This window comes from Tachypleus tridentatus, chromosome 13 (genome assembly GCF_004210375.1).
Source record: "Tachypleus tridentatus isolate NWPU-2018 chromosome 13, ASM421037v1, whole genome shotgun sequence".
In the NCBI taxonomy this organism is placed as follows: domain Eukaryota; kingdom Metazoa; phylum Arthropoda; class Merostomata; order Xiphosura; family Limulidae; genus Tachypleus; species Tachypleus tridentatus.
In genome coordinates, this window is record NC_134837.1 from 69122978 (window position 1) to 69148956 (window position 25979).

At 33.0% G+C, this 25979-nt stretch overlaps 1 protein-coding gene across 3 annotated transcripts in view; it reads left to right on the forward strand.

Annotated features, from left to right (window-relative positions):
- The window catches only part of LOC143238634 (UDP-glucose 4-epimerase-like), a 53265-nt gene that overhangs the window by 19938 nt on the left and 7348 nt on the right, over positions 1 to 25979 (forward strand). For all 3 annotated transcript variants that reach the window (XM_076479037.1, XM_076479038.1, XM_076479036.1), the window contains exons 4-5: positions 22614 to 22727; positions 24662 to 24841. In XM_076479037.1, coding sequence (XP_076335152.1) covers positions 22614 to 22727; positions 24662 to 24841 — 294 coding nt within the window. The remainder of the gene's footprint in view (positions 1 to 22613; positions 22728 to 24661; positions 24842 to 25979) is intronic.

Genomic DNA, 25979 nt, shown 5'->3' on the forward strand with positions numbered 1-25979 from the left:
TCGAAGTTATAATACAAAGACTTATTGCTACTCGAAATTAAAATACGACTTGTTGTCACTCCAAATTAAAATACAATGACTTGATGTCACTCGAAGTTATAATACAATGACTTGATGTCACTCGAAGCTAGAATACAGTGACTTGTTACCTCTTGAAGTTATAATACAATGACGTCATGTCATTTGAAATTATAATACAGTGACTTGTTGGCACTCGCAATTAAAATACAATGACTTATAGTCACTCGAAGTTATAATACAATGACTTGTTGTCACTCGAAGTTAAAATACAATGACTTGTTTCTACTCGAAATTAAAATACAATGACTTGATGTTACTCGAAGCTAGAATAGAGTGACTTGTTGTCACTCGAAATTAAAATACAATGACTTTTTGCCTCTGGAAGTTATAATATAATGACTTGATGTCACTCGACATTAAAATAGAGTTACTTATTGTCACTCGCAATTAAAATACAATGACTTGTTGCCACTCGAAGTTATAATACAATGGCTTGATGTCACTCGAAATTAAAATACAATGACTTGTTGCTACTCGAAATTAAAATTCAATGACTTGATGTCACTCGAAGCTTGAATACAAAGACTTGTTGCCTCTCGAAGTTACAATTCAATGACTTGATGTCAGTCGAAGCTAGAATACAGTGTCTTGTAGTTACTCGCAATTAAAAGACAATGACTTGTTGTCACTCGAAGTAATAATACAATGACTTGTTGCCACTCGAAGTTAAACTACAATGACTTGTTGTCACTCGAAATTAAAATACAATGACTTGATGTCACTCGAAGCTAGAATACAATAATTTGTTGCCAATCGAAGTTATAATACAATGACTTGATCTCACTCGAAGCTAGAATACAGTGACTTGTTACCTCTTAAAGTTATAATACAATGACTTGATGTCACTCGACATTACAATACAGTTACTTATTGTCACTCGCAATTAAAATACAAGGACTTGTTGCCGCTCGAAGTTATAATACAATGGCTTGATGTCACTCGAAATTAAAATTCAATGACTTGATGTCACTCGAAGCTTGAATACAAAGACTTGTTGCCACTCGAAGTTACAATTCAATAACTAGATGTCAGTCGAAGATAGAATACAGTGTCTTGTAGTTACTCGCAATTAAAATACAATGACTTGTTGCCACTCGTAATTAAACTACAATGACTTGTTGTCACTCGAAATTAAAATACAATGACTTGATGTCACTCGAAGCTAGAAAACAATGACTTGTTGCCACTCGAAGTTATAATACAATGACTTATTGCTACTCGAAATTAAAATACAATGACTTGATGTCACTCGAAGCTAGAATACAATAACTTGTTGCCACTCGAAGTTATAATACAATGACTTGATGTCACTCGAAGCTAGAATACAATGACTTGTTACCTCTTGAAGTTATAATACAATGACGTGATGTCACTCGAAATTATAACACAGTGACTTGTTATCACTCGCAATTAAAATACAATGACTTATTGTCACTCGAAGTTATAATACAATGACTTGTTGCTACTCGAAATTAAAATACAATGACTTGATGTCACTCGAAGCTAGAATGCAGTTACTTGTTGCCACTCGAAGTTATAATACATTGGCTTGTTGTCACTCGAAATTATAATACAGTGATTTGTTGTCACTCGCAATTGACATACAATGACTTGTTGTCACTCGAAGTTATAATACAATGACTTGTTGCCACTCGAAGTTTTTAAACAATGACTTGATGTTACTCGAAGCTAGAATACAGTGACTTGTTGCCTCTCGAAGTTATAATACAATGACTTGATGTCACTCGAAATTATAATACAGTTACTTATTATCACTCGAAGTTATAATACAATGACTTGTTGCTACTCGAAATTAAAATACAATGACTTGATGTCACTCGAAGTTAAAATACAGTGATTTGTTGCCTCTCGATGTTATTATACAATGACTTGATGTCACTCGAATTTATAATACAGTAACTTGTTGTCACTCGCAATTAAAATACAATGACTTATTGTCACTCGAAGTTATAATACAATGACTTGTTGTCACTCGAAATTAATATACAATGACTTGATGTCACTCGAAATTATAATACAGTTACTTATTGTCACTCGAAGTTATAATACAATGAATTGTTATCTCTCGAAATTAAAATACAATGACTTGTTGTCACTCGAAATTAAAATACAATGACTTGATGTCATTCGAAGCTAGAATAAAATGACTTGTTGCCACTCGAAGTTATAATACAATGACTTGATGTCACTTGAAGCTAAAATACAGTGACTTGTTGCCACTCGAAGTTATAATACAATGACTTGATGTCACTCCAAAATATAATACAATGACTTGTTATCACTCGAAGTTATAATACAATAGCTCCTCACTCGAAAATATAATACAGTGACTTGTTGTCACTCGAAATTAAGATGCAATGACTTGTTGCCACTCGAAGCTAGAATACAATGACTTGTTTGCACTCGAAGTTACAATATAATGACTTAATGTCACTCGAAGCTAGAATACAGTGACTTTTTGGTACTCGAAATTAAGATATAATGACATGTTGTTACTCGCAATTAATATACAATGACATGTTGGCTCTCGAAGTTATAATAGAATGACTTGATGTCACTCGAAGCTAGAATGCAATGACTTATTGTCACTCAAAGTTATAAGACAATGACTTGTTGCTACTCGAAATTAAAATAGGATGACTTGATGTCACTCGCCATTATAATACAGTTACTTATTGTCACTCGCAATTAAAATACAACGACTTTTTATCATTCGAAATTAAAATACAATGACTTGATGTCACTCGAAGCTAGAATACAATGACTTGTTGCCAATCGAAGTTATAATACAATGACATGATATCACTCGAAGCTAGAATACAGTGACTTGTTGCCCCTCGAAATATAATACAATGACTTGATGTCACTCGAAGTTATAATACAATGACTTGTTGTTACTCGCAATTAAAATACAATGACTTGTTCTCACTCGAAGTTATAATACAATAACATGTTATCCCTCGCAAGTAAAATACAATGACCTGTTGTCACTCGAAGTTATAATACAATGACTTGATGTCACTCGACATTATAATACAGTTACTTATTGTCACTCGCAATTAAAATACAATGACTTATTTTCACTGGAAGTTATAATACAATGGCTTGTTGTCCATCGAAATTATAATACAGTGAATTTTTGTCCCTCGCAAATGAAATACAATGACTTGTTGTTACTCGAGGTTGTAATACAATGACCTGTTCTCACTCGAAATTAAAATACAATGATTTGATGTCACTCGAAGCTAGAATACAGTGACTTGTTGCCTCTCGAAGTTATAATACAATCACTTGATGTCACTCGAAGCTAGAATACAGTGACTTGTTGCCTCTCGAAGTTATAATACAATGAGTTGATGTCTCTCGAAATTATAATACAGTCACTTGTTGTCACTCCCAATTAAAATACAATGACTTGTCACTCGAAGTTATAATACAATGACATGTTGCTATTCGAAATTAAAATACAAAGACTTGATGTCACTCGAAGCTAGAATACAGTGACTTGTTGCCTCTCGAAGTTATAATACAATGACTTATTGCTACTCGAAATTAAAATACGACTTGTTGTCACTCGAAATTAAAATACAATGACTTGATGTCACTCGAAGTTATAATACAATGACTTGATGTCACTCGAAGCTAGAATACAGTGACTTGTTACCTCTTGAAGTTATAATACAATGACGTGATGTCACTCGAAATTAAAATACAATGAGTTGTTGTCACTCGAAATTAAAATACAATGACTTGATATCACTCGAAGCTAGAATACAATGACTTGTTGCCACTCGAAGTTATAATACAATGACTTGATGTCATTCGAAATTATAATACAGTGACTTGTTGTCACTCGCAATTAAAATACAATGACTTATAGTCACTCGATGTTATAATACAATGACTTGTTGCCACTCGAAATTAAACTACAATGACTTGTTGTCACTCGAAATTAAAATACAATGACTTGATGTAACTCGAAGCTAGAATACAATGACTTGTTGCCACTCGAAGTTATAATACAATGACTTGATATCACTCGAAGCTAGAATACAGTGACTTGTTACCTCTTGAAGTTATAATACAATGACTTGATGTCACTCGACATTACAATACAGTTACTTATTGTCACTCGCAATTAAAATACAATGACTTGTTGCCACTCGAAGTTATAATACAATGGCTTGATGTCACTCGAAATTAAAATACAATGACTTGTTGCTACTCGAAATTAAAATTCAATGACTTGATGTCACTCGAAGCTTAAATACAAAGACTTGTTTCCACTCGAAGTTACAATTCAATGACTTGATGTCAGTCGAAGGTGGAATACAGTGTCTTGTAGTTACTCGCAATTAAAATACAATGACTTGTTGTCACTCGAAGTAATAATACAATGACTTGTTGCCACTCGAATTTAAACTACAATGACTTGTTGTCACTCGAAATTAAAATACAATGACTTGATGTCACTCGAAGCTAGAATACAATAATTTGTTGCCACTCGAAGTTATAATACAATGACTTGATCTCACTCGAAGCTAGAATACAGTGACTTGTTACCTCTTAAAGTTATAATACAATGACTTGATGTCACTCGACATTACAATACAGTTACTTATTGTCACTCGCAATTAAAATACAATGACTTGTTGCCACTCGAAGTTATAATACAATGACTTGATGTCACTCGAAATTAAAATTCAATGACTTGATGTCACTCGAAGCTTGAATACAAAGACTTGTTGCCACTCGAAGTTACAATTCAATAACTTGATGTCAGTCGAAGCTAGAATACAGTGTCTTGTAGTTACTCGCAATTAAAATACAATGACTTATTGTCACTCGAAGTAATAATACAATGACTTGTTGCCTCTCGTAATTAAACTACAATGACTTGTTGTCACTCGAAATTAAAATACAATGACTTGATGTCACTCGAAGCTAGAATACAATGACTTGTTGCCACTCGAAGTTATAATACAATGACGTGATGTCACTCGAAATTATAACACAGTGACTTGTTATCACTCGCAATTAAAATACAATGACTTATTGTCACTCGAAGTTATAAAACAATGACTTGTTGCTACTCGAAATTAAAATAGAATGACTTGATGTCACTCGAAGCTAGAATGCAGTTACTTGTTGCCACTCGAAGTTATAATACATTGGCTTGTTCTCACTCGAAATTATAATACAGTGATTTGTTGTCACTCGCAATTGACATACAATGACTTGCTGTCACTCGAAATTATAATACAATGACTTGTTGCCACTCGAAATTAATATACAATGACTTGATGTCACTCGAAATTATAATACAGTTACTTATTGTCACTCGAAGTTATAATACAATGAATTGTTATCTCTCGAAATTAAAATACAATGACTTGTTATCACTCGAAATTAAAATACAATGACTTGATGTCACTCGAAGCTAGAATAAAATGACTTGTTGCCACTCGAAGCTAGAATACAATGACTTGTTGCCAATCGAAGTTATAATACAATGACATGATATCACTCGAAGCTAGAATACAGTGACTTGTTGCCCCTCGAAATATAATACAATGACTTGATGACACTCGAAGTTATAATACAATGACTTGTTGTTACTCGCAATTAAAATACAATGACTTGTTCTCACTCGAAGTTATAATACAATGACTTAATATCACTCGAAGCTAAAATAAAATGACTTGTTGCCACTCGAAGTTATAATACATTGGCTTGTTGTCACTCGAAATTATAATACAGTGATTTGTTGTCACTCGCAATTGAAATACAATGACTTGTTGTCACTCGAAGTTATAATACAATGACTTGATGTCACTCGACATTATAATACAGTTACTTATTGTCACTCGCAATTAAAATACAATGACTTATTTTCACTGGAAGTTATAATACAATGGCTTGTTGTCACTCGAAATTATAATACAGTGACTTGTTGTCCCTCGCAAATGAAATACAATGACTTGTTGTTACTCGAGGTTATAATACAATGACCTGTTCTCACTCGAAATTAAAATACAATGATTTGATGTCACTCGAAACTAGAATACAGTGACTTGTTGCCTCTCGAAGTTATAATACAATCACTTGATGTCACTCGAAGCTAGAATACAGTGACTTGTTGCCTCTCGAAGTTATAATACAATGAGTTGATGTCTCTCGAAATTATAATACAGTCACTTGTTGTCACTCGCAATTAAAATACAATGACTTGTCACTCGAAGTTATAATACAATGACATGTTGCTATTCGAAATTAAAATACAAAGACTTGATGTCACTCGAAGCTAGAATACAGTGACTTGTTGCCTCTCGAAGTTATAATACAATGACTTATTGCTACTCGAAATTAAAATACGACTTGTTGTCACTCGAAATTAAAATACAATAAGTTGTTGTCACTCGAAATTAAAATACAATGACTTGATATCACTCGAAGCTAAAATACAATGACTTGTTGCCACTCGAAGTTATAATACAGTGACTTGTTGTCACTCGCAATTAAAATACAATGACTTATAGACACTCGATGTTATAATACAATGACTTGTTGCCACTCGAAATTAAACTACAATGACTTGTTGTCACTCGAAATTAAAATACAATGACTTGATGTAACTCGAAGCTAGAATACAATGACTTGTTGCCACTCGAAGTTATAATACAATGACTTGATGTCACTCGAAGCTAGAATACAGTGACTTGTTACCTCTTGAAGTTATAATACAATGACTTGATGTCACTCGACATTACAATACAGTTACTTATTGTCACTCGCAATTAAAATACAATGACTTGTTTCCACTCGAAGTTACAATTCAATGACTTGATGTCAGTCGAAGGTGGAATACATTGTCTTGTAGTTACTCGCAATTAAAATACAATGACTTGTTGTCACTCGAAGTAATAATACAATGACTTGTTGCCACTCGAAATTAAACTACAATGACTTGTTGTCACTCGAAATTAAAATACAATGACTTGATGTCACTCGAAGCTAGAATACAATAATTTGTTTCCACTCGAAGTTATAATACAATGACTTGATGTCACTTGAAGCTAGAATACAATGACTTGTTACCTCTTGAAGTTATAATACAATGACGTGATGTCACTCGAAATTATAACACAGTGACTTGTTATCACTCGCAATTAAAATACAATGACTTATTGTCACTCGAAGTTATAATACAATGACTTGTTGCCACTCGAAGTTTTTAAACAATGACTTGATGTTACTCGAAGCTAGAATACAGTGACTTGTTGCCTCTCGAAGTTATAATACAATGACTTGATGTCACTCGAAATTATAATACAGTTACTTATTATCACTCGAAGTTATAATACAATGACTTGTTGCTACTCGAAATTAAAATACAATGACTTGATGTCACTCGAAGTTAAAATACAGTGATTTGTTGCCTCTCGATGTTATTATACAATGACTTGATGTCACTCGAATTTATAATACAGTAACTTGTTGTCACTCGCAATTAAAATACAATGACTTATTGTCACTCGAAGTTATAATACAATGACTTGTTGTCACTCGAAATTAATATACAATGACTTGATGTCACTCGAAATTATAATACAGTTACTTATTGTCACTCGAAGTTATAATACAATGAATTGTTATCTCTCGAAATTAAAATACAATGACTTGTTGTCACTCGAAATTAAAATACAATGACTTGATGTCACTCGAAGCTAGAATAAAATGACTTGTTGCCACTCGAAGTTATAATACAATGACTTGATGTCACTCCAAAATATAATACAATGACTTGTTGTCACTCGAAGTTATAATACAATAGCTCCTCACTCGAAAATATAATACAGTGACTTGTTGTCACTCGAAATTAAGATGCAATGACTTGTTGCCACTCGAAGCTAGAATACAATGACTTGTTTGCACTCGAAGTTACAATATAATGACTTAATGTCACTCGAAGCTAGAATACAGTGACTTTTTGGTACTCGAAATTAAGATACAATGGCTTGTTGTCACTCGAAGTTATAATACAATGACTTGTTGTTACTCGCAATTAATATACAATGACATGTTGTTTCTCGCAATTAATATACAATGACATGTTGGCTCTCGAAGTTATAATAGAATGACTTGATGTCACTCGAAGCTAGAATGCAATGACTTATTGTCACTCAAAGTTATAACACAATGACTTGTTGCTACTCGAAATTAAAATAGGATGACTTGATGTCACTCGCCATTATAATACAGTTACTTATTGTCACTCGCAATTAAAATACAACGACTTTTTGTCATTCGAAATTAAAATACAATGACTTGATGTCACTCGAAGCTAGAATACAATGACTTGTTGCCAATCGAAGTTATAATACAATGACATGATATCACTCGAAGCTAGAATACAGTGACTTGTTGCCCCTCGAAATATAATACAATGACTTGATGTCACTCGAAGTTATAATACAATGACTTGTTGTTACTCGCAATTAAAATACAATGACTTGTTCTCACTCGAAGTTATAATACAATAACATGTTATCCCTCGCAAGTAAAATACAATGACCTGTTGTCACTCGAAGTTATAATACAATGACTTGATGTCACTCGACATTATAATACAGTTACTTATTGTCACTCGCAATTAAAATACAATGACTTGTTGCCACTCGAAGTCATAATACAATGGCTTGATGTCACTCGAAATTAAAATACAATGACTTGTTGCTACTCGAAATTAAACTACAATGACTTGTTGTCACTCGAAATTAAACTACAATGACTTATTGCTACTCGAAATTAAAATACAATGATTTGATGTCACTCGAAGCTAGAATACAATAACTTGTTGCCACTCGAAGTTATAATACAATGAGTTGATGTCACTCGAAGCTAGAATACAGTGACTTGTTACCTCTTGAAGTTATAATACAATGACTTGATGTCACTCGAAATTATAATACAGTGACTTGTTGTCACTCGCAATTAAAATACAATGACTTGTTGTCACTCGAAGCTATAATAGTATGACTTGTTGCTACTCGAAATTAAATTACAATGACTTGATGTCACTCGAAGCTAGAATACAGTGACTTGTTGCCTCTCGAAGTTATTATACAATGACTTGATGTCACTCGACATTATAATACAGTTACTTATTGTCACTCGCAATTAAAATAGAATGACTTGTTGTCACTCGAAGTTATAACACAATGGCTTGTTGTCACTCGCAATTAAAATACAATGACTTGTTCTCACTCGAAGTTATAATACAATAACATGTTATCCCTCGCAAGTAAAATACAATGACCTGTTGTCACTCGAAGTTATAATACAATGACTTGATGTCACTCGAAGCTAGAATATAATGACTTGTTGCCACTCGAAATTATAATACAGTTACGTGTTGTCACTCGCAATTAAAATACAATGACTAGTTCTCACTCGAAGGTATAATACATTGACTTGTTGTTACTCGCAATTAAAATACAATGACTTGTTTTCACTCGAAATTATAATACAATAACATGTTATCCCTCGCAAGTAAAATACAATGACTTGTTCTCACTCGAAGTTATAATACAATGACTTAATGTCACTCCAAGGTAGAATACAGTGATGTGTTGGCACTCGAAATTAAGATACAATGGCTTGTTGTCATTCAAAGTTATAATACAATGACTTGTCGTTACTCGAAATTAAAATACAATGACTTGTTGTCAGTCGAAATTATAATACAGTGCCTTGTTGTCACTCGCGATTAAAATACAATGACTTGTCGTCACTCGAAGTTATAATACAATGACTTGTTGTCACTCGAAATTAAAATACAATGACTTGATGTCACTCGAAGCTAGAATACAATGACTTGTTGCCCCTCGAAGTTATAATACAATGACTTGATGTCACTCGAAATCTATAATACAGTGACTTGTTGTCACTCGCAATTAAAATACAATGACTTGTTCTCACTCGAAGTTATAATACAATAACATGTTATCCCTCGCAAGTAAAATACAATGACCTGTTGTCACTCGAAGTTATAATACAATGACTTGATGTCACTCGACATTATAATACAGTTACTTATTGTGGCTCGCAATTAAAATACAATGACTTATTTTCACAGGAAGTTATAATACAATGGCTTGTTGTCACTCGAAGTTATAATACAATCACTTGATGTCACTCGAAATTAAAATACAATGACTTGATGTCACTCGAAGCTAGAATACAATGACTTATTGCCACTCGAAGTTATAATACAATCACTTGATGTCACTCGAAGCTAGAATACAGTGACTTGTTGCCTCTCGAAGTTATAATACAATAACTTGTTGCCACTCGAAGTTATAATACAATGACTTGATGTCACTCAAAGCTAGAATACTGTGACTTGTTGCCTCTCGAAGTTATAATACAATGAGTTGATGTCTCTCGAAATTATAATACAGTCACTTGTTGTCACTCGCAATTAAAATACAATGACTTGTCACTCGAAGTTATAATACAATGACATCTTGCTATTCGAAATTAAAATACAAAGACTTGATGTCACTCGAAGCTAGAATACAGTGACTTGTTGCCTCTCGAAGTTATAATACAAAGACTTATTGCTACTCGAAATTAAAATACGACTTGTTGTCACTCCAAATTAAAATACAATGACTTGATGTCACTCGAAGTTATAATACAATGACTTGATGTCACTCGAAGCTAGAATACAGTGACTTGTTACCTCTTGAAGTTATAATACAATGACGTCATGACATTTGAAATTATAATACAGTGACTTGTTGTCACTCGCAATTAAAATACAATGATTTGTTGTCACTCGATGTTGTAATACAATGACTTGTTGTCACTCGAAATTATAATACAGTGTCTTGTTGTCACTCGCAATTAAAATACAATGACTTATTATCACTCGAAGTTATAATACAATGACTTGATGTCACTCGAAGCTAGAATACAATGACTTGTTGTCACTCGAAATTAAAATACAATGACTTTTTGCCTCTGGAAGTTATAATACAATGACTTGATGTCACTCGACATTAAAATACAGTTACTTATTGTCACTCGCAATTAAAATACAATGACTTGTTGCCACTCGAAATTAAAATACAATGACTTGTTGCTACTCGAAATTAAAATTCAATGACTTGATGTCACTCGAAGCTTGAATACAAAGACTTCTTGCCTCTCGAAGTTACAATTCAATGACTTGATGTCAGTCGAAGCTAGAATACAGTGTCTTGTAGTTACTCGCAATTAAAAGACAATGACTTATAGTCACTGGAAGTTATAATACAATGACTTGTTGTCACTCGAAGTTAAAATACAATGACTTGTTGCTACTCGAAATTAAAATACAATGACTTGATGTTACTCGAAGCTAGAATACAGTGACTTGTTGTCACTCGCAATTAAAATACAATGATTTGTTGTCACTCGATGTTGTAATACAATGACTTGTTGTCACTCGAAATTATAATACAGTGTCTTGTTGTCACTCGCAATTAAAATACAATGACTTATTATCACTCGAAGTTATAATACAATGACTTGATGTCACTCGAAGCTAGAATACAATGACTTGTTGTCACTCGAAATTAAAATACAATGACTTTTTGCCTCTGGAAGTTATAATACAATCACTTGATGTCACTCGACATTAAAATACAGTTACTTATTGTCACTCGCAATTAAAATACAATGACTTGTTGCCACTCGAAGTTATAATACAATGACTTGATGTCACTCGAAGCTAGAATACAATAACTTGTTGCCACTCGAAGTTATAATACAATGACTTGATCTCACTCGAAGCTAGAATACAGTGACTTGTTACCTCTTAAAGTTATAATACAATGACTTGATGTCACTCGACATTACAATACAGTTACTTATTGTCACTCGCAATTAAAATACAAGGACTTGTTGCCGCTCGAAGTTATAATACAATGGCTTGATGTCACTCGAAATTAAAATTCAATGACTTGATGTCACTCGAAGCTTGAATACAAAGATTTGTTGCCACTCGAAGTTACAATTCAATAACTTGATGTCAGTCGAAGCTAGAATACAGTGTCTTGTAGTTACTCGCAATTAAAATACAATGACTTGTTGTCACTCGAAGTAATAATACAATGACTTGTTGCCACTCGTAATTAAACTACAATGACTTGTTGTCACTCGAAATTAAAATACAATGACTTGATGTCACTCGAAGCTAGAATACAATGACTTGTTGCCACTCGAAGTTATAATACAATGATTTATTGCTACTCGAAATTAAAATACAATGACTTGATGTCACTCGAAGTTAGAATACAATGACTTGTTACCACTTGAAGTTATAATACAATGACGTGATGTCACTCGAAATTATAACACAGTGACTTGTTGTTACTCGCAATTAAAATACAATGACTTATTGTCACTCGAAGTTATAATACAATGACTTGTTGCTATTCGAAATTAAAATAGAATGACTTGATGTCACTCGAAGCTAGAATGCAGTTACTTGTTGCCTCTCGAAATCATAATAGAATGATTTGATGTCACTCGCCATTATAATACAGTTACTTATTGTCACTCGCAATTAAAATACAACGACTTTTTGTCATTCGAAATTAAAATACAATGACTTGATGTCACTCGAAGCTAGAATACAATGACTTGTTGCCAATCGAAGTTATAATACAATGACATGATATCACTCGAAGCTAGAATACAGGTACTTGTTGCCCCTCGAAATATAATACAATGACTTGATGTCACTCGAAGTTATAATACAATGACTTGTTGCCCCTCGAAATATAATACAATGACTTGATGTCACTCGAAGTTATAATACAATGACTTGTTGTTACTCGCAATTAAAATACAATGACTTGTTCTCACTCGAAGTTATAATACAATAACATGTTATCCCTTGCAAGTAAAATACAATGACTTGTTGTCACTCGAAATTAAAATACAATGAGTTGATGTCACTCGAAGCTAGAATACAGTGACTTGTTACCTCTTGAAGTTATAATACAATGACTTGATGTCACTCGAAATTATAAAACAGTGACTTGTTGTCCCTCGCAATTAAAATACAATGACTTGTTGTCACTCGAAGTAATAATACAATGACTTGTTGCCACTCGAAGTTATAATACCATGAATTATTGCTACTCGAAATTAAAATACAATGACTTGTTGTCACTCGAAGCTAGAATACAATAACTTGTTGCCAATCGAAGTTATAATACAATGACTTGATGTCACTCGAAGCTAGAATACAGTGACTTGTTACCTCTTGAAGTTATAATACAATGACTTGATGTCACTCGAAATTATAATACAGTGACTTGTTTTCACTCGCAATTAAAATACAATGACTTGTTGTCACTCGAAGCTATAATAGAATGACTTGTTGCTACTCGAAATTAAATTACAATGACTTGATGTTACTCGAAGCTAGAATACAGTGACTTGTTGCCTCTCGAAGTTATTATACAATGACTTGATGTCACTCGACATTATAATACAGTTACTTATTGTCACTCGCAATTAAAATAGAATGACTTGTTGTCACTCGAAGTTATAATACAATGACTTGTTGTCAATCGAAATTAAAATACAATGACATGTTGTCACTCGAAATTAAAATACAATGACTTAATATCACTCGAAGCTAGAATAAAATGACTTGTTGTCACTCGAAATTATAATACAGTGATTTGTTGTCACTCGCAATTGAAATACAATGACTTGTTGTCACTCGAAGTTATAATACAATGACTTGTTGCCACTCGAAGTTTTTGCACAATGACTTGATGTCACTCGAAGCTAGAATACAGTGATTTGTTGCCTCTCGATGTTATTATACAATGACTTGATGTCATTCGAAGTTATAATACAGTAACTTGTTGTCACTCGCAATTAAAATACAATGACTTGTTGTCACTCGAAGTTATAATACAATGACTTGTTGTCACTCGAAATTAATATACAATGACTTGATGTCACTCGAAATTATAATACAGTTACTTATTGCCACTCGAAGTTATAATACAATGGCTTGATGTCACTCGAAATTAAAATACAATGACTTGTTGCTACTCGAAATTAAAATACAATGACTTGATGTCACTCGAAGCTAGAATGCAATAACTTGTTGCCACTCGAAGTTATAATACAATGACTTGATCTCACTCGAAGCTAGAATACAGTGACTTGTTACCTCTTCAAGTTATAATACAATGACTTGATGTCACTCGACATTACAATACAGTTACTTATTGTCACTCGCAATTAAAATACAAGGACTTGTTGCCGCTCGAAGTTATAATACAATGGCTTGATGTCACTCGAAATTAAAATTCAATGACTTGATGTCACTCGAAGCTTGAATACAAAGACTTGTTGCCACTCGAAGTTACAATTCAATGACTTGATGTCAGTCGAAGGTGGAATACAGTGTCTTGTAGTTACTCGCAATTAAAATACAATGACTTGTTGTCACTCGAAGTAATAATACAATGACTTGTTGCCACTCGAAATTAAACTACAATGACTTGTTGTCACTCGAAATTAAACTACAATGACTTATTGCTACTCGAAATTAAAATACAATGACTTGATGTCACTCGAAGCTAGAATACAATAACTTGTTGCTACTCGAAGTTATAATACAATGAGTTGATGTCACTCGAAGCTAGAATACAGTGACTTGTTACCTCTTGAAGTTATAATACAATGACTTGATGTCACTCGAAATTATAAAACAGTGACTTGTTGTCCCTCGCAATTAAAATACAATGACTTGTTGTCACTCGAAGTAATAATACAATGACTTGTTGCCACTCGAAGTTATAATACCATGAATTATTGCTACTCGAAATTAAAATACAATGACTTGATGTCACTCGAAGCTAGAATACAATAACTTGTTGCCACTCGAAGTTATAATACAATGACTTGATGTCACTCGAAATTATAATACAGTGACTTGTTGTCACTCGCAATTAAAATACAATGAATGTTGTCACTCGAAATTAAAATACAATGACTTGTTGCTACTCGAAATTAAAATTCAATGACTTGATGTCACTCGAAGCTTGAATACAGTGACTTGTTGCCTCTCGAAGTTATTATACAATGACTTGATGTCACTCGACATTATAATACAGTTACTTATTGTCACTCGCAATTAAAATACAATGACTTGTTGTCACTCGCAATTAAAATACAATGACTTATTGTCACTCGAAGTTATAATACAATGACTTGTTGTTACTCGAAATTAAAATAGAATGACTTGATGTCACTCGAAGCTAGAATGCAGTTACTTGTTGCCACTCGAAGTTATAATACATTGGCTTGTTGTCACTCGAAATTATAATACAGTGATTTGTTGTCACTCGCAATTGACATACAATGACTTGTTGTCACTCGAAGTTATAATACAATGACTTGTTACCACTCGAAGTTTTTAAACAATGACTTGATGTTACTCGAAGCTAGAATACAGTGACTTGTTGCCTCTCGAAGGTATAATACAATGACTTGATGTCACTCGAAATTATAATACAGTTACTTATTATCACTCGAAGTTATAATACAATGACTTGTTGCTACTCGAAATTAAAATACAATGACTTGATGTCACTCGAAGTTAAAATACAGTGATTTGTTGCCTCTCGATGTTATTATACAATGACTTGATGTCACTCGAATTTATAATACAGTAACTTTTTGTTACTCGCAATTAAAATACAATGACTTATTGTCACTCGAAGTTATAATACAATGACTTGTTGTCACTCGAAATTAATATACAATGACTTGATGTCACTCGAAATTATAATACAGTTACTTATTGTCACTCGAAGTTATAATACAATGAATTGTTATCTCTCGAAATTAAAATACAATGACTTGTTGTCACTCGAAATTAAAATACAATGACTTGATGTCACTCGAAGCTAGAATAAAATGGCTTGTTGCCACTCGAAGTTATAATACAATGACTTGATGTCACTTGAAGCTAAAATACAGTGACTTGTTGCCACTCGAAGTTATAATACAATGACTTGATGTCACTCCAAAATATAATACAGTGACTTGTTGTCACTCGCAATTACAATACAATGACTTGTTGTCACTCGAAGATATAATACAATAGCTCCTCACTCGAAAATATAATACAGTGACTTGTTGTCACTCGAAATTAAGATGCAATGACTTGTTGCCACTCGAAGCTAGAATACAATGACTTGTTTGCACTCGAAGTTACAATATAATGACTTAATGTCACTCGAAGTTAGAATACAGTGACTTTTTGGTACTCGAAATTAAGATACAATGGCTTGTTGTCACTCGAAGTTATAATACAATGACTTGTTGTTACTCGCAATTAATATACAATGACATGTTGGCTCTCGAAGTTATAATAGAATGACTTGATGTCACTCGAAGCTAGAATGCAATGACTTATTGTCACTCAAAGTTATAACACAATGACTTGTTGCTACTCGAAATTAAAATAGGATGACTTGATGTCACTCGCCATTATAATACAGTTACTTATTGTCACTCGCAATTAAAATACAACGACTTTTTGTCATTCGAAATTAAAATACAATGACTTGATGTCACTCGAAGCTAGAATACAATGACTTGTTGCCAATCGAAGTTATAATACAATGACATGATATCACTCGAAGCTAGAATACAGTGACTTGTTGCCCCTCGAAATATAATACAATGACTTGATGTCACTCGAAGTTATAATACAATGACTTGTTGTTACTCGCAATTAAAATACAATGACTTGTTCTCACTCGAAGTTATAATACAATAACATGTTATCCCTCGCAAGTAAAATACAATGACCTGTTGTCACTCGAAGTTATAATACAATGACTTGATGTCACTCGACATTATAATACAGTTACTTATTGTCACTCGCAATTAAAATACAATGACTTATTTTCACTGGAAGTTATAATACAATGGCTTGTTGTCACTCGAAATTATAATACAGTGACTTGTTGTCCCTCGCAAATGAAATACAATGACTTGTTGTTACTCGAGGTTATAATACAATGACTTGTTCTCACTCGAAATTAAAATACAATGATTTGATGTCACTCGAAGCTAGAATACAGTGACTTGTTGCCTCTCGAAGTTATAATACAATCACTTGATGTCACTCGAAGCTAGAATACAGTGACTTGTTGCCTCTCGAAGTTATAATACAATGAGTTGATGTCACTCGAAATTAAAATACAATGACTTGTTGCTACTCGAAATTAAAATTCAATGACTTGATGTCAGTCGAAGGTGGAATACAGTGTCTTGTAATTACTCGCAATTAAAATACAATGACTTGTTGTCACTCGAAGTAATAATACAATGACTTGTTGCCACTCGTAATTAAACTACAATGACTTGTTGTCACTCGAAATTAAAATACAATGACTTGATGTCACTCGAAGCTAGAATACAATGACTTGTTGCCACTCGAAGTTATAATACAATGACTTATTGCTACTCGAAATTAAAATACAATGACTTGATGTCACTCGAAATTATAATACAGTTACTTATTGCCACTCGAAGTTATAATACAATGGCTTGATGTCACTCGAAATTAAAATACAATGACTTGTTACCTCTTGAAGTTATAATACAATGACTTGATGTCACTCGACATTACAATACAGTTACTTATTGTCACTCGCAATTAAAATACAATGACTTGTTGCCACTCGAAGTTATAATACAATGGCTTGATGTCACTCGAAATTAAAATACAATGACTTGTTGCTACTCGAAATTAAAATTCAATGACTTGATGTCACTCGAAGCTTGAATACAAAGACTTGTTGCCACTCGAAGTTACAATTCAATGACTTGATGCCAGTCGAAGGTGGAATACAGTGTCTTGTAGTTACTCGCAATTAAAATACAATGACTTGTTGTCACTCGAAGTAATAATACAATGACTTGTTGCCACTCGAAATTAAACTACAATGACTTGTTGTCACTCGAAATTAAACTACAATGACTTATTGCTACTCGAAATTAAAATACAATGACTTGATGTCACTCGAAGCTAGAATACAATAACTTGTTGCCACTCGAAGTTATAATACAATGAGTTGATGTCACTCGAAGCTAGAATACAGTGACTTGTTACCTCTTGAAGTTATAATACAATGACTTGATGTCACTCGAAATTATAAAACAGTGACTTGTTGTCCCTCGCAATTAAAATACAATGACTTGTTGTCACTCGAAGTAATAATACAATGACTTGTTGCCACTCGAAGTTATAATACCATGAATTATTGCTACTCGAAATTAAAATACAATGACTTGATGTCACTCGAAGCTAGAATACAATAACTTGTTGCCACTCGAAGTTATAATACAATGACTTGATGTCACTCGAAGCTAGAATACAGTGACTTGTTACCTCTTGAAGTTATAATACAATGACTTGATGTCACTCGAAATTATAATACAGTGACTTGTTGTCACTCGCAATTAAAATACAATGACTTGTTGTCACTCGAAATTAAAATACAATGACTTAATATCACTCGAAGCTAAAATAAAATGACTTGTTGCCACTCGAAGTTATAATACATTGGCTTGTTGTCACTCGAAATTATAATACAGTGATTTGTTGTCACTCGCAATTGAAATACAATGACTTGTTGTCACTCGAAGTTATAATACAATGACTTGTTGCCACTCGAAGTTTTTGCACAATGACTTGATGTTACTCGAAGCTAGAATACAGTGACTTGTTGCCTCTCGAAGTTATAATACAATGACTTGATGTCACTCGAAATTATAATACAGTTACTTATTATCACTCGAAGTTATAATACAATGACTTGTTGCTACTCGAAATTAAAATACAATGACTTGATGTCACTCGAAGCTAGAATACAGTGATTTGTTGCCTCTCGATGTTATTATACAATGACTTGATGTCACTCGAAGTTATAATACAGTAACTTGTTGTCACTCGCAATTAAAATACAATGACTTATTGTCACTCGAAGTTATAATACAATGACTTGTTGTCACTCGAAATTAATATACAATGACTTGATGTCACTCGAAATTATAATACAGTTACTTATTGTCACTCGAAGTTATAATACAATGAATTGTTATCTCTCGAAATTAAAATACAATGACTTGTTGTCACTCGAAATTAAAATACAATGACTTGATGTCACTCGAAGCTAGAATAAAATGACTTGTTGCCACTCGAAGTTATAATACAATGACTTGATGTCACTTGAAGCTAAAATACAGTGACTTGTTGTCACTCGAAGTTATAATACAATAGCTTGTCACTAGAAAATATAATACAGTGACTTGTTGTCACTCGCAATTGAAATACAATGACTTGTTGTCACTCGAAATTAAGATGCAATGACTTGTTGTTACTCGCAATTAATATACAATGACATGTTGGCTCTCGAAGTTATAATAGAATGACTTGATGTCACTCGAAGCTAGAATGCAATGACTTATTGTCACTCAAAGTTATAACACAATGACTTGATGTCACTCGAAGGTAGAATACAATGACTTGTTGTCATTCGAAGTTAAAATAACGTGACTTCTCTTCTTGTTGTTTTTCGAAATTAAAATTCTGGTTTTGGAATTGTTTTGTAATGCATAGTAACTGTGACATAGCTTGAAGTTAAATTAACCTTGCATCTGTACCTCTGCATGTTGTTACTGTTTCTCGATTTCAATCCCTCACACACATCATAAGATGTAACGAGATTTCTAACAGCAATGTTAACCTCCAACTTTACTCTTACATCAATACACCTTTTCTCTTAATCATTGCATTCCCACCTTTCATTACCAAACTGGGCCACACAATTGATGTAGTACCAATAGTGGTAAACATCCTGTTAGACTTTCCATCAATAAACACATGTACTTTTGGACAGTTTTGTATGATTAATGAACTTCTTATCTCATTTGGAACAGATGGAGTATTCTCAACAGATATAGAAATAGATATGGCGACTTTAAGTATTTCATTTTCCTGATATTTCATTTTGTCACTAATGTTCTGTTTTATCTATTTTCGTATTTCTTCGATTTTGTCATGACAGTTTTTGTTGATTTCTATCTGTGATTTTAAAACTTATTGTTGCAAACTATATACATCACCAATAGCTTCATCACTCTTGTCTTCAATCAGATTTATTTTTGTTCTTATTTCTGCTTTATATATTTTGCATCCTTCTTTCAGACCCACTGCTGGTACAGCGGTAAGTCTGCGGATTTACAATGCGAAACCAGGGGTTCGATTCCCCTCGGTGGGCTCAGCAGATAGCTCGATGTGGCTTTGCTATAAGAAAACACACAAATACACACCTTCTTTCAGGCTCGGTATAATCCTATGCTTAGCGCGCTTGATTCGTATTCTGAAGGTCGCGGGTTCGAATCCCTGTCACATCAAATATGCTCGTCCTTTGAGCCGTAGGAACGTTATAATGTAATGGTCAATTTGACTATTCATTGGTAAAAGAGTAGCCCAAAAGTTGGAAGTGGGTGATGAGGACTAGTAGGCTTCCCTCTAGTTTTATACTGCTAAATTAGGGACGGCTAGTGCACATAGACCTCGTGTCACTTTGCACAAAATTCAACACAAACAAACAAGCAAAAACTTTAATCGATTAATCTCCTTTCAACAACAGCTACCCGATCTCTCACAAGCCAAATTAAAATATTATAAATATTTTAGAGCAAAATCAAACAAGTAAAATTATGTTCATTTTTAAGACACATCTAATGTAACACAGCAGATTTAACAACTCACGCTTCATTCACTTATGCCTAGACGTTTCGCGATGGGTCTTTTTCAGGACTTTCATTAGAACAACTACTAGGTTGCACAAATAAACCTATATGTGTTCTCAGATATGAACTCATTCCAAAAGTTTTTAAAGAACAAGGAACTGCCTATTTTCTTTTAAACATGTTTAAACTCCAAATTGGATTACGATACCAATTTCACTGTGACATTCATTTAATGATAAGCAGAACAAAGTAAACTATATAATTTGCAACACAAGATCGACTGTGTGAGCGATTATTTAATGTACTAAGATGTCAAATTAAAATTTGTTACGAGTTATCCAACACAAGATCAATCATGTGATCGATTGTTTAATGTTTTATTAGTTATTCCCCAAATTTGGACACGTAGGCTGATTGGCTGCCCCAGGGAAGGGAGGATGATGACGTCATAGCTCCAATAAATTGTCACCAGAAGGTGCTTTGTTAGGGACGCATTACTTGGCCGTCATTGAACGCCTAAAATAAACAAATGCTTCACAACTACTCTTTCACACGAGCCAACGACAGAAAAATATCCATAAGGGTTACCAGTAATATAACAAGAACTGTAATCTGGTTGGAAAGATGTTCATACAAGACGGGGTAAAAAAATTGTGTACACAGGTAACCTTTTCCGTAACCATTTACATCGACTGACGTCCAATCTTGGGTCACTAGACACAAATCACTAAAAAGAGATGAATCCACTCTAACTGATAGACCAATCACCTCAAAGTCTACCCTACGCGTTTTGAATGAATTACGTACGCTGCAATACCATATAAAAATGTATATCTTTGGACCAAAAGTAGTTGGTTGTCTTCAACATCTATACGTGTAAGACTTGCAGCACACTAGCTACATGTAAATTTCTAATTGCAACTCTTCTTTCATCAATAATATTGCCAGGTGGAAGTGTGATATATAATACAAAAGTCATTAAAGTTATATAACTAATGTTGATAGTGTTAGAAACATTATGGAACTAATATAAGTTACTGAAAGTGTAAACTCTTATGTATTCAGTGTTATTGTTTCTCATTAATTTTAAGTCTTCATTTCTTTATCTTAATAAAATGTATATTTTTTGGTGTAGAATTAAACTTAGTATCATTTATTCCTCACTTCACTTGTAAACGTCCTCAGAATTGGTTGACTTGTGTTGCCACATATCTAAGATTTTACCTACATATGTTGCAATGGATGTCTTGTCGCACTTGAGAGATGCCGCTACTCCCTCTCTTTCCCAAGATAAAAGCAACCTGTTACACCATGGTAGGCAGCCATAACATCAGAGTTTAATTGAAGAAGCTTAAATTTGATTAATGTTACTATAATTAATCAGTTTAAAACACTAATTCATCAGTCAATTAAATTTCCTGATCATTCATATGTATATCATCCTACAAATGACGATATCATACACTAATTAAAATTTACACACTCATTAGTTTGATTTTAATGTTTACAAAATATTTCATTTAACACGTGGTATTTTTATCTTACATGAAGTTACAAAATTTGCCGAGTTATCCAATGTAATATGGGCTATATCATAGATTTATTTAATGTGTTATAGAGGTCAAAATAAAAGTTATTATGTCGTTATCCAGCACAAGATTGACTGTGTGATCCATTGTGCCGGAGTGAAAGGCGTGAGGGAGTCCTACGAATCTCCATTGAAGTTTTACCAGAACAACTTAGAAGGAACGATTAACCTGTTGAATGTAATAATGTTTTTCTTCCTCTATTTTATAATATGGTATCATCCTTTCTGTTAAAAATTTCAGCCTTGTTTTAAGTGCATTTGTTGTTTAAAACTGGTAGTAGCAGAACTTTAGCGTATATTGTATTTTAGTTTTATTAAAATAATCTTACATTGAAATCAATGTTATAACGGTTTATTTTTGTGGTGGAGGTAGTGTAGAATTATTCAATAAGAAAAGAATAGTGGAAAATCCCATTTAATCATTACGACAATCTTTATATATTCAAGTACAATTTCTAGAAGTTAGCTCAACGAATGTTCGTAAATAAGCCTAACTTTACGGTAGACAACGAATACAACAGTTTTATTTCTCGCGCATTTATTTTACAACACCGTGCTAAGACGGTTAGAATTGAACGTTGTGATAATATACAAACACCAGATCACATGATCAAGAAGTTCCGCAACGTCTCCGAACTGTGGAAAACCTATGCTACAAGAACGTGTATTATTATTTGGCTAACCCCTTGGTATAACAAGGTAATAAGATTACATATTAGAAGGAGCTGTGTTTTTGTATTAATTCACACAAGTTTTTATCTGTTGTACATTGTAAGACTTTCGTTTATTTTTTCACAATGTTTCAGGAGATCAACTGCTATCCAAATAACAATAATTCAAAAATATATATGCAATTGAATGTATATATTGCAAAATCTATTATATTGGCAAGACAATATTCGTTTAGAAGAACATTTAAATTCTACAACTTATTTTTTTCAACATGTGTATAGGAAAAATCATTATTTTGATTATTCTTAGATAAAATCCTCAGCAGAAAGGACATTTTCAGACGAAAAACAAAAGAAGCCTTATTAATAAAAAATATATAATCCTCTTCTCAACAAATACAAGGATGTTCATTTATATATTTATTTTATTTCCTTTCTAGTTTGTATGTAGAACATATTTCAGTAGTTAGGCCTAAAAGTTTTATTTATTATATCAAAATTTGACAGTTCATTGATAATTTTATTTTTTGCAGTTGTCAGTACTGTTACAGGTTTTCACGTCATTCTTTTTTATTAAATTAGATACTATTAGACACAGTTTTTGAGCGCCACCTGATGATAAGTAAAGTTGGTGAAATGTTGTGAATAAAATATTTTGTTTGTTTTTGGAATTTCGCACAAAGCTACTCGAGGACTATCTGTGCTAGCCGTCCCTAATTTAGCAGTGTAAGAAGGGAAGGGGCAGCTAGTCATCACCACCCACCGCCAACTCTTGGGCTACTCTTTTACCAACGAATAGTGGGATTGACCGTCACATTATACACCCCACGGCTGGGAGGGCAAGCATGTTTAGCGCGACGCGGGCGCGAACCCGCGACCCTCGGATTACGAGTCGCACGCCTTACGCGCTTGGCCATGCCAGGCCAATGTGAAGAAAATGAACAAAAGATTTACCATATGTGACACATAAAAACTGTGAAGGCGTGAACTGTTTTCAGTGTAACAATATGACAAAATTATCATACAATGATAGCATTTTTTGTATTATTTATCATACTAAAGTTACAACGCTGAATTTCAAATGAAAAACATGATCTACAAAAATAATAAATACAAAATTATTGAAGTATTTTTATTCTAAAGCTATGTTAAGGATTATCTGATATTATGTTTGTTTTAATGTTTTACCAAAAATTAATAAACATTTTAAAACCTTAGTGGTAATTATCAAAATGTATAATTATTAATTTTATATATATATATATAATTTTGTATGCAGCTTGAAAAAGAATGGTACGTTTTGATGGTAATACAGAGAATACAACAGTTATTTTTTTAAAAATATTAAGAGTACTTCTTTATGAATAACAGCTTTTAAGGTTCTAATGAAATTTTTATTGTCAAAAAATACATTTTTTTCATTTAGTTTATTAATTATTAGGTGATGGAAGAAGCAAGGGTGCGGAAAATACTGTTTGCTTCCACATGCACCATGTACGGAAACCCAGAGTACTTACCAATGGACGAGCGCCATCCAGTGATGATTAGCCGTATTTCGCCGTACAGTCGAACGAAAGTGTTTTGTGAGGAAATTTTAAAAGATATCTGTTCTTCTAATAAGGTGAGAGCAAGCGTATAAACTGAATCCGACTCCTATTTCTCAACTAATTGGAAACTTTGAGACTAATAACAATAAAATTTAAGGCTCGAAACTCCCGATTTGTACATCTATACAATTAAACACAAAATAGAAAAACAAATTTTCTCTCACAGCAGTCATTACATAATTTATGATATATATAGCCTGATTGTAATTGTATGAAATAACTGCGTCACAGTTTTAATATTCTAAAATCAAGTCACCAAAATATGAAAACTGATGATTCCCATGATGTTACTAAACACCCTTTATCTATATCACTCATTCAATCACACTACCACTTTGCCCCTGAAGAAGAAATGCCTACCTTTCGAAAGCGCTTGGGTTATAGGGTTTCTATTTCATTTTTATCAAAACTTATCGGTATTTTTCTCTCTTTTAATATTTAATATGAACCTGTAAGCCATATTTTTTGTTTTAGTATAGTTGTTTACTAGAGAAAGCTGGTGAACTGACGGTGAAGACATTCTGAACGCGTAGAAAAAAGTAAATATAGAAATTCTAGAACTACTACTTGAAAATGTCAATAATATCTTCATCGAGAGATTTTGAAAAATGCCTAAAAACAAGGATAGGTTATAAATACGATGACCAGTTAAGAACCAATGTAGTTTTTCAGTTCGTTCAGTAATTGAAAAGTTAATGAACCAATCAAATAAATGTTAGTTCAGCTGTGAAATTGTCCAAGCATGTTTATTTGCACATCAGTCGTAGTACTTGTTGCCATTACAAAATGAATTTCTGTTGAAAATGAAAATGTTATTTCTGAAGTTAGGCCTACCACTGTGTACAAATGAAAGTAACCTAATGTAAACGTTAAAGAATAAAAACAATTTTTGAACTTTAAGCTATTTTCGCCAGATAATTTAAAACAATTGGCTGAATGGCAGAAGTAATAGAACACGTTATAACAATAAACGAATTAAATCAGACCCAGGATAAAGTAGATTTATTCTGGAAAAGCTATAATCTGGGTGAAGTAATGAGCAATGAATTATTTCTTGTATATTTCGTGGATATACAAATTTTTCAACCATTCTCATTACGTTCAAAATTAAAATCTTGTTCTCTTTATTTGCAACTATTTTTCAGAAACTTT